Consider the following 10,717-nt stretch of genomic DNA (forward strand, 5'->3'; position numbering starts at 1 on the left):
TTAATGTGAAAGACTTGTCCTATTGCCGTTTCTATGTGAATTCGTGCGTTTTTTGTTAGCGTTTGTGAAAAAATAATAAACCGTTATTATTTTGTAGTTGAGAATATTTGTCATAGCAATACCTGTAAAGCATATACATGGGAACTGGCACTTACCCACTATAAAATTGTGGTTGACCTTATTGTGCTCCTGAACTGAGTTGAATCTGAATGAGGTTAATTAGGACATAGATACGTTCGTACGAACGAACAACCAAAACCAATAAAAAGATAGAGCAGAAAATAAAAACGTCTACAGAGTTCATGAAACCAACAATTAATCAAAAGCTGTTCTATTGCTACAATTGATGGAATCGACATCAACGACAGTCCATATTGTTTATTCAAGTCTTGCTATTATTGACAGTACCTTGTCTTTTCAACAGCACCTTTCAACACCATCACAATACATGTACACGCCCACACACTCACATTCACATGCATTGATAAATCAATCAATCAATCAATCAATAAAATCAAATATTGAATCTGACACATCAAAACATGAGGCGAAAAAGAGAGAAAGAGTTATGGAGATATGGGAAGCACTGTTTTTTTAAACTAAACGCGCCCCTAAACCCTGCCTGTCGTCTCGTGCGAGTCCATAATCTTAACGTTGTTGAATGTCCAGCATAAGCCTCATTATCCAATCCGCTGTCTCCTACACATGACCAGCTCACGTAACTAGTTGATGAGCTCACCAAGCTATCATGCTGAAAATAAAATTTGTGGAACTTCTATGTTTATTGTACTGAATTGACGCTAGTTAATCGAAATTAACTAAAACAAAAGCTTACGTCTCATATGGTCGATTACAAGTATCTATTAGGGTCCTTATTTGGATGAAGTTCAAACATATCGGCATTGATGACGACGGCTATATAGCGCGACAGGTAATTCAACCAAATTAATTTTTTACTATTAAGATAAGTAAGAAAAAACGACGAAAAATAAGATGCGACAACTTACTGAAAGCTCGCGTAAAATGCCCGCATGATATCTGGACTTGTTACCACCCACCCTCTGATCTATTAGAGTTTCCTGTTAGGAGCAATCGTTTTCAAGTGTAGCGAGACGGTGGATGTCACCAGCTGCGGCCTGCGGCATCATGTCTGAGCTTTTCTGCTGCGGTGCTCCGCGGTATGTGTCCTCCCGGAGCACTGAAGGAAAAAAAGGAGTGTCGGAGGCATTTCTACTAGCACGGGCAATGCTCGTCATATTAAGCAATGGACGCACTCTCTAGTCACCGCTTACCACTCCGTGCCCGATTAATACAACACTTGTGTCGTTATCGCTAACTGCTGGCTATATACACGTACTGCTATTATTATAACACCCTGAGCATAGATATATATACATATATATATATATATATATATATATAATGATGATAACAGCTACGGCTTGTAATATTATAAACCAATTATAATCGATTAATATTATGGTAACGATGATGGTGATTATGATAATTGCGACGGCTATTATTCTTATAAACTATTGTCGACAGAGAACGAAAGGGAACTAACAGAGGAAACTTGAATTAGACAATGGCCAACAACAAATAAGAACTCCTTGAATAAAAAAACGTGTGCTGTCAACATTTATTATGTTTATTACTACTTCTACTGCAACATCATAATGTGAGCATCACGACAACAGAAGCGGATCGATTAGCAAATCAATTCATTGGCCTAGTAACAGCTATCGATGAAGAAATTCAGGAAAGATAAGGCTGGTAACGGGAACTGCTAAATTTCTATTTACTTGATAATGTAGTATCAAGGCCGTTAACGGCGACAATGGAAAATTGTAATGGAGGCTGGCTTGGTTGCTTCATAACAGACGCAAATAATATGTAGAGAAAGGAACATTGAGAAGGACGGCATTAAGCAGTAGTATGATAAGGTATCGTATGATGACGGCTCGACTTCATGCTATGAGCGCCCATCGAATTACCACGCCAAATTAGCAAACATTATATTCGCGATTTCCGTATATAGGAATGTGAAGATTTTCACAAGCGGATTGTTTGATACGATTGGCCGTCAATGAAAGCATAGTATAAAACGAATGGATACATGTTACTTAAACCGGGGGAGATTCGAGATTAACAAAGTTATCATTGAATAGCAACTTAAGAATAAACTAATCGAGCTCACCGTTTATATGTGAGTGACACTCTCCCACACCTTTAAAGACGATCGATACAGCTACACAGTCAATCAAACGCATTGTAGAGAAATTCTAAAGGGACAAACCCACGACTTCACAATCAGCAAATAAAAGGCGCGGGCAAAAAAGAAAGAGATTAGCTTGACGTTATCACAAGGTGAACAGCGACGTTTATTTACATATACCTGCTCGATTCAGTGAATCTAAACTGAATAAAGTTTAGTAAAGCGATATGCGGCATTGTAACTCGACGGTGACCTTCGCACCTCATTCTGTGTTTCTTTACTACGATCTGTCAATTTTCATGCGTACGAGCGGATAATAACAGGAATTAACGATAATGATATTAATAAATAATTACAATTACTAAAACCCCAAAAAATGGAAAATAAAAACAAAAAACTGTGTGTCCGCTACCCGGCGCTCTTTAACTGTCTGCCTACCGCCTGGTAGGACTTTTATGTAACAATGAGCATTATTATTACTATTATTATTATGATCTCTGTACTTTATACAACATGTTGTAAATAAAGTTATATTTTCAAAAATATACTCTATCGGGATGCTTATTTGATGTATATGATAGTTCACGGAATTTTCTGGAAATTTAGGGCTATAAAAAATTGAAGGTTCATCTGATGACCATAACAACAAGGGTCTGTGCCACCCACACAAAGCAAACAGGTTTTAACAACGAAAGGCATCAAACCCTCTGCGAACGTGAATGCGGAAGCAGAAATGTACCGTATAGCTAAAATAACTTTTAAAAAAATTACGTTCTCTAGATTGAAATAACGTCGCTTGTTAGCCGTTCAAAAATAGATATAAGCCTCCGTAACTGGTTGAGCTAAAAACCCTGAATGATTTTTCAGTGCCCATCAAAGTTGCACTAGCACGTAGCGGGTCTTATATTGAGATGTATGGGTCAGGTCCAGACTGTGTTGTGTCCATTAAGAGGTTAATACTAAATTTATTATAAATATCGAAATTTAGCAATTTACTTTATTGACGAATTCGCGGGTCAAGATTATATAGATCTGCACGTGCTTAACCGAGTTACAACTGGAGACATTAAGGCTCGAATTCGCCGGCGCTACTGTGTATTCCGGACCGCAAAATGTTATAAACGAATCCGGTGGACATCGAAATTAAGTAACTTTTTAACAAGTTGGGCCAGAGTGATTGTTGTTATACATGTTCGAGATAGTCTCATATATTTTTTAGAGCGCTCTGAACAGCCATATAGCTACTATCCGCGTTCCTGAATGTGCTTTCTCTACCGATAGCTTCTTAAGTTAAATCGATAGTGGAATACACTTGACCATCAGTTGCCCTTTTTAGGACATAAAAAACCTCGTAGGCTGATGCATTTAAAACGAGAGAATAACCAGATTGAAATCAATGTTCAGTATTATTTTGCTTAATGCAAGAAGAAGTTAGGGCATGGCAACGAGGTTTGGTGTTGTTATTAAGCGACCACATTGCGTACGCTTGATTGTCGTACCGAAGGTCTATGAACCTCCGAGACAACTCGAAATAGCATTCATTGTCTGATTCTCCGCATTGCCTTATTGCTATACAAGCAGATGCATCTCATGTCCATGAACCTACTCAACATTGCCATCGAACTCAATTTCTATTCAGGACAAAGCCAAGCTCTTATCTGGTTTCTATTTCACTAACGGTAGAGATTAAAGCATGTCTCATCTATGGCGGCCGTATGCTCTACATAGGCTTTTTGTTGATTAAAGTTCTGCAAATAGCACGTGGAATACACCACGCGCATTTCCAACTGGCCTCGAGTCAATTTAGAATAAACAATTTTTTGTTCGGGATTTTCAGTATTCGGGTTCTGTAGCACGTTTTATGTGAAATGCCAGCTTCGGCTGACTCGAAGCCTTGCTTTCACAAAAAGCTTCCTCGATTGCAGCAATGCGTTCCCGTCCTTCGGGTCTTGTCACCTGGTCGCCTTTTTACCAACCTTCAACAGTTCACAGAACGTTTGCACCATTCACGTACTGTGTCTTCGTCTAAAGGTCCCTTGCCTAATGGGTTTACCAATCTTCAATGGATTTCTGCAACGCGGTTACCTGCTAGCAAAAGTGTAATCACTAAGTGGTGGTTTTCAACACTAAAATATGTTTTACCTACTGAACTCATTTGTTTTAAAGTAAACCGGTTTTTACTAGTATATTTCTAAAAATACGGAACCTATACCTGCAAAACTTCGCCCGCTATGACCACACAGTTGAAAATTACTTCATTTCAAAAATAACCAGATTCGTTTATAACAGCTTAGTACATAGCTTATCTTAGTGTTCCATTATTGTACAATTGCCAATCCAGTCCCGAACTAAAGCTACTCTCGGCATACTGCGAGTGGGTTAAACAAAATCAGGCATAAACGAAAAATATCCGCCTGAAGCGCCTTACACTGATCAGGATGAGAGAGGGCCATTTGGGTTGACAGACGTCATCAACAAGAATCGGTCGAGGACTAATTATAACAATAGATGACAGAGCTCTCAAATAGGAAGTTCGTTCTCGTAAGTCAGAACATAATTATTCGACTGACGGAGCGTCTTTGAGCCTCTCCATTAGAGCTGAGCTTGTTTAGAGGAACGTGTGAGCCGAGTAAATATCAATGGGCCACTAGTCAGAAAGTGGGCTGTGGCCAGTGCGCGAGGCTTGCCTGTTTCGCCGTTGATGTAAAACAGTGGTCGCCTTTTTATAATCACAAAAAGCTCACATACGATTGTGCTTAGAAGTGACGAAGCTACGACTCAAGCATCGTTTCCATTGTGCCTACGATCCATTCAAGGCCCACTGTGCTGAGCGGCGAAACAGCAAGCGAAGTCCAACTAACGCGACTTCGAACAAGCAGCACGCGAATCGTAGAGTCGCTGATGGAACTAATTAATGATTTAATATCGGTAGCGGTTTTTCAAAGAAGACGCATTACCGATAGTTTTCGTTCTCTTGTTAACGTCGAAGCAATGGCCGTTATAGGTGATTATCTGGATACAACCTAAGTGTGTAGCGAGAAAACGCCGGAGGACAAAAGGATTTGCTGTAATAACATCGAATATATCGAAATTTTCAGTACCAGATGAGTTGAGTTTGTGCTCGCGCAAGCGAACAACGCAGTGTAGTTCAAGGCATCTACTGCACAAGTCCGAGAGTAGAACTTAATGGTGCGCGTTCCACCATCCTGTTTGAGACTGACGAACGGTTCCAGCGAAGTACTTTCCATGACCCAACCGGCTGCAATAACAATGCAGATCGAATCCAGGAACTGCCGAAACAATGCAGAGTGAACTGCTTACGAAGCTCAAGTTCCCTGGCCTATAATTACATAGTTTAACTTTAGAACGAGCCTTTTCAGGCAAGCCAAGCCACAAAGTACCAAATTACTATTCAACAAGTCGGGGCGACTAACATAACGTGCGTACCGTGATGACGAGCGAACCAGAAAGAAGTAACCATTCGTTGATTAGACGTTGATATCTAGTTAATTTCTTTGCCTTGGTTGTAGATCAACGTCCCCTTCTGCCAGCAGGAACAAATAGTTAAGTCTGTTCATAACGCGACATACATGATGTTTGTCTGTGAAAAAATATACAAGAAAACTTTGGTGGCGGGAAAGGTGGCATGAGGTCCAAGCGTACTGTGGATAGATTATTACGGAAAGCCATTTCTCGCGCAGTGTGCCCAGCGGGATGAAACATCAAAGTCACGATCCTCAACACCACTCTGCGATACGTCCGTCATTACTGATATTGTTACTGAGAACTCGCACCAGCTTGAAAAGAAAGTCGGCCTTGGTAGGCCACCACGAAAGACAAGCTCCTTGAGAAGGGTCTCACCAGAAAGACGTCCTGACACTTTTCTGTTGTAACTGGTTCATTGTGATGCAGGCGTTGGACTTCCGCTTGGCCAAGCTTGAGCTCGCGAGCCACGCCTAGGAATGAAATTAAATGGCTTCGTCGTCAAAACACTGCAGAAACTTGGCATGGTAGAGAAATTCGTCAGAGCCATGAACAGCATTTGAATACATCTTGAAGGGCTGCTGCAAGCAAAAAGTTATTGGGTACTGCTGTTCGCATTACCCTCTTTAGTTAAAAATAGTAGTGTTCAATATCTTTGGATCCTTGCAAGAAATGCGAATACAAGACAGTCATCTTTGGCGAGCTACAAGCCAAGTATTTCTCTTCAACCAACTAATAATCTTCCGCGCTACACATCCTTCGCCTGCTTTGAGTAATACATCGGAGTAATAACACGACACGCCATAGTGCAATTTCAGTCGATAGGAAAGACGCCGACATCAGTCCGTTTACAACCCGGTCTATTATTATTGATTGAAGCCAATCAGCATTGCCAAACAGAATCCGAGAACGCCTTTCTGAGAGCGCAATCAATGAATGCATGCTGTACCACAAATTATTTTTATAGTCCAAGAGATATTGAGAATAGCCAACAACTAACCTAACAGAAAACCCGTGCAAATAAGTGACAACGTCTATCACGTCATCACAACAAGTCTCTGTAGGTTCTTTCAACTCGAATTACGTGTCGCTCTACAGTGATGGTATCGATAGCGCCAAAAGCTTGAATGCTTAAGTCAGTTTTTCACAGTGGCCGAATACTAGGTATCTAAGTGACAAGTTGAGGAGCTACGAGCGTAAGCATTTTCTAAAAGATAAGAAATGTACAAACGCGCAGTTGCGAATCAGCGTGCACGAAATACATTGATATCCTTAATGGCGGAGTTTTCTACAAAAGTGATAGGCAAAACTGCCCAGTTGGTGACGACTGCAGTTCGTGAGTCTCGCCTAGCTGAATAGGCCTGAATTGGCTGGGTGCGGAAACATGCAAAACAACCCTTTTTTCACTAACCAGTCTAGCAGTGATTTTGGTTTTACAGGCTGTTCGAGTAGGGAGAAAACGCAGATTCTTGTAAAATACACACGATCGAAATTTTTCGGCCTGAGCCACTGCCGCGACGCTACCCCGATGCTCTTTGTGCCATAGAGGCCTGCTAACGATTCTCCAAGATGCTGGATAAACTAATGAACTTTACCTATTTCCGTTGTTCCTTTGCTATTGTGACGCACTTGACTTGCGATGGATCGTAGTGGCAACTCGCAGTCCATTTATACGTCGAAATTCCCTTTTACCAGTCATTTACTTGCTGGTCGGGACATTTACTGCGACTATCGCTATGGTTAAGGCTTCGTGAGAAAATGCAATTGCAACTAGTAATCGCTTCGTACGTTAAGGCGCACTGCTTTTTAGGAAGTATACAGTGAAAATCGATTATTGACAGATAACCGAAGATCTTCGATTTTTCATCATGATTTATTAAATTTTACTAGCAGTGATCATTCTGATCCGATAAGTACTAGCAGCATCATAACAATGATGACCCCTCACCTCCACGTGCCTAAATTAGGTTTACTATAATTATACAATTTCTAGTAGTATCATATCTTTCCCCACTTCAAGATGAGTTAAACAGGTGGACTGCTGAGGATACGACTGGTTACTTAGCAAAAACAGCAACTTGAATATAAGCCATTAAATCTCAAAGCTAAGCGACATCTCGATTAGTTTAAAGACACCCAGAAAAGAATCACTGTGATATCCATAATAATAATAGTACCCAAAAAAATCAGTGGTTCAATTATTAGCTGTTTGTATAATGTACCCATTTTTGTTATGAATTATTATTATCAAATCCTATTGTATCAATAATAATAATAAATGTTGACCGAAACTGAATTTTTCGTGTGTATTGAAAGATATACGCCAAGCTGTCGTAATCATGTTTCATGCATAAAGCATCTACGATCAACAAAAATATTCCTAAGACAGGATAAAAAACATTTGGGTTTATATAAGTTCAAGTACTCATAGATAACGACAGAGGTACGATATCTTGTCTTTGTTTGATAACTGACGACTTTTTGTTAATGTTTACTGCGCGTGTACAACAACAGTGTGTACAAACATTGACACCTAACACTAACGTACGATACCCTGCATTTATGCCCAATAATTTGTCTGCTTTATTGTGCTGTCTATTAAAAAGGCTAGTCCTCGTTCTGAAATTGAGCAGTTCCTTTAAAATAGAAGCCAAATTCTAAAATGCTGAAACTCAAGTTTAGAAGTAGCGCATAAGATACACCACACGACCCTACTGAGAAAGACAAACACGTACTATTAATTATACATAATAAACTATTCGTCTCTAAAATTACTTATATTATACTTTAGTCATATCTACTAAGGGACAGTCGACAAACTAACATAATCACATAGAGTAACAGAAATTCCTGATAGCACTGACACCGATCTTGATGCATCCGTTTGGCGGGGACGAGCCTATTTTACAGAGAAAGGTCCCACTCAACATTTCTTGAATTTCATGCCTTTTTTAAAGCCTTCTCTTGAATTAACATTTGCATGATATACAAAATAAAACAAATGAAGTACCTGTTTAGTCCAATGACAAAAGGCTTTCGCACGTACGCGTTTGAATTAATAACACTTGTAACTTGGACCCAGACTTTGTTTTCAATCGAGTTACAAAGATTCACTCCATCACCAGTAGATGTTCAACGAGCCGATTCAAGAAGAAACCTTATTTTGCCTCTAGTTAATGACACTACTTCAGACGTTATGGTGACCGTCAATAGACCTTTGCCGCATGAAATGCTCTAGTAGTTGAGTTCCGAAATACATTTGTTAACAACGGAAAGCAGGTTGGGATTCTCCAGGGCAGCGGCTACGCGCTCCTTATCCTGAAGCTGTTTATTAATGGCCTTCTCTTGGTCATGCTTGCCTGGGGTAATCGAAAGGTCAATCTTATATTCTCGAGGAAGTGTGCGCAATAGCTTCACCTGGAAGCATAAAAAATAGGTTATAACCAATGAACCTGGCATTAATGCTGTGTGCATAACAATACATGCTAAATAACCTAGGTGTTATATGTGTTTCACATCGAGTTAATTTATTAGCGTTGTTTAGAAAAGATAGACATGCTGGATGTGATCGCACCTTCCTGTTTTACTTCAATAAACATTTTATGCACTAAACAAGACTACTTTTATTGCATGCTAATCGACTGATATAGTTGTAAGAACTAGAATAGATAAAGTCATATCATGCAAAGGCATGCCGCTTACTGAAAAAATACTTATAAATTTTAACATCAGGCACCCTTATCTACCTGATAGAGCAAAACAGTTACGCTATTGTTGATCCTCATGTATATCGGTTTACTAAACACAAAAAAATTCCATCAGATAAGGATTTTCCAAATTTACCCGAATGCACAGCCCAATCAGCGTGGCCATTGAGCAGTGCGGTATAGTCGGCGTGAAGTTAACCTGCACGGTCTTGGTCTGTGAGCTGACCTTTATTAACTCCTCGGCCACGACCTTCAACTGTTCCAACGTCAGAGGGTGCTCAGGGTCATTGATGTCTCGGATCAGGTCGAACACCTCACTGAAAGGCAAAAGCATAACATTAATTTACAATATGTTAGAGAAGGTAGGTGTGCACAAGATATGTGAGACAATGTAATATTACTATACGATAATGCGCGAATTTCGTGCATAGTTTAGAACATAACATGCTAATTAAAATAACCAACACATTGAGACCCATAAAAATCATCTGTTTTTTACAATAATTTGAAACATACTAACTAACAAGAAATGTGCTAGAAAATCCTAACTAGGGTAAAGCATTTACATGTATCCCTATTTATCGTGTTGCCAATAGGTCAATAACTAAACAGTGTGCCGTGTACGGGTGCGAAATGTCCAAGTCGACGTTATGTGGAAATCTATTTTCAGGCTAATATCTATAATCAGAAACTTTACTCTCGTTTACCACAATACATTCAGTTCTGTTTTTAAATATATTTTTAAACAAAAATCAATGTTCCCAATCCTCTAGAACTTGAACTTTCTCAACTTACCGGGCGTCGATGGGGTCTTCAACGTTATCGTCCAGCTCGGCAGCAGTAACGGGTCTTTCTTTAACAGTATCGAACACTTGCGGTGTGGCGTTCTCTAGCTGAGAATCTCCAAAAAAGCTAAAAACCATCTTACCTCACGGCAAATCTTTATGTTTTTGCCTGTTGTGTTTTGTCTGTATTCAGGAAGAGACTCAGTTAGTTAATCGAGATGCAAATACAAGTAGCAACAAATATCAGCTGTACAGCTCCACCACAGAACGAAAATGAAAGCAGACACAAGGCAATTCTACTAGCAGACGACACGAATTCAAAGAGGAAACAATTACGCATAGTCCTACGCATCCAAGCAAGCCAGTCTTAGGTGCTCTGTGGGTACGCCCGCAGGATTCAAAAATTTACATTCTAATTCCCTAGATTGGATTGTCTAGGTTAGAAATATTAATACCCTATATCAATGTAAAACGTTCGATCATGATGAAGAGCATGATCCAGTTTACCATTCTTGCTCAATAGAAAA

General features: G+C 39.7%; 1 protein-coding gene across 3 annotated transcripts; it reads right to left on the bottom strand.

Annotated features, from left to right (window-relative positions):
• Positions 1-1,615: 1,615 nt before the first annotated feature.
• galla-2 (MIP18 family protein galla-2) lies at positions 1,616-10,489 on the bottom strand. 3 transcript variants are annotated; one of them, XR_015315381.1, is made up of 4 exons: positions 10,201-10,486; positions 9,542-9,722; positions 8,709-9,115; positions 1,616-4,300 (listed from the first exon to the last, which is right to left on the bottom strand). XR_015315381.1 is itself a non-coding variant. In XM_022852485.2 (3 exons), the coding sequence occupies exons 1-3, from the start codon at positions 10,326-10,328 to the stop codon at positions 8,933-8,935; spliced, it is 402 nt and encodes a 133-aa protein (XP_022708220.1). In that variant the 5' UTR covers positions 10,329-10,489; the 3' UTR covers positions 8,258-8,932. The 3 variants fall into 3 exon arrangements, 2 of the variants coding, with proteins under 2 accessions (XP_022708220.1, XP_022708219.1); XM_022852485.2 differs by lacking the exon at positions 1,616-4,300 and having other exon boundaries at positions 8,258-9,115; positions 9,632-9,722; positions 10,201-10,489; XM_022852484.2 differs by lacking the exon at positions 1,616-4,300 and having other exon boundaries at positions 8,258-9,115.
• Positions 10,490-10,717: the final 228 nt, after the last annotated feature.

The sequence above is a fragment of the Varroa jacobsoni genome, unplaced genomic scaffold (genome assembly GCF_002532875.2).
Source record: "Varroa jacobsoni isolate VJ856 unplaced genomic scaffold, vjacob_1.0 contig00775, whole genome shotgun sequence".
NCBI lineage: Eukaryota > Metazoa > Arthropoda > Arachnida > Mesostigmata > Varroidae > Varroa > Varroa jacobsoni.

Excerpts from the sequence above, each read along its gene's own strand:
- galla-2 (XM_022852484.2), bottom strand. The coding sequence starts at position 10,328 with ATGGTTTTTAGCTTTTTTGGAGATTCTCAGCTAGAGAACGCCACACCG. Across the intron at positions 9,723-10,200 it reads GAAGACCCCATCGACGCCCG|TGAGGTGTTCGACCTGATCC; the intron begins GTAAGTTGAGAA and ends TTTGCCTTTCAG. Across the intron at positions 9,116-9,541 it reads TGATTGGGCTGTGCATTCGG|GTGAAGCTATTGCGCACACT; the intron begins GTAAATTTGGAA and ends TTATGCTTCCAG.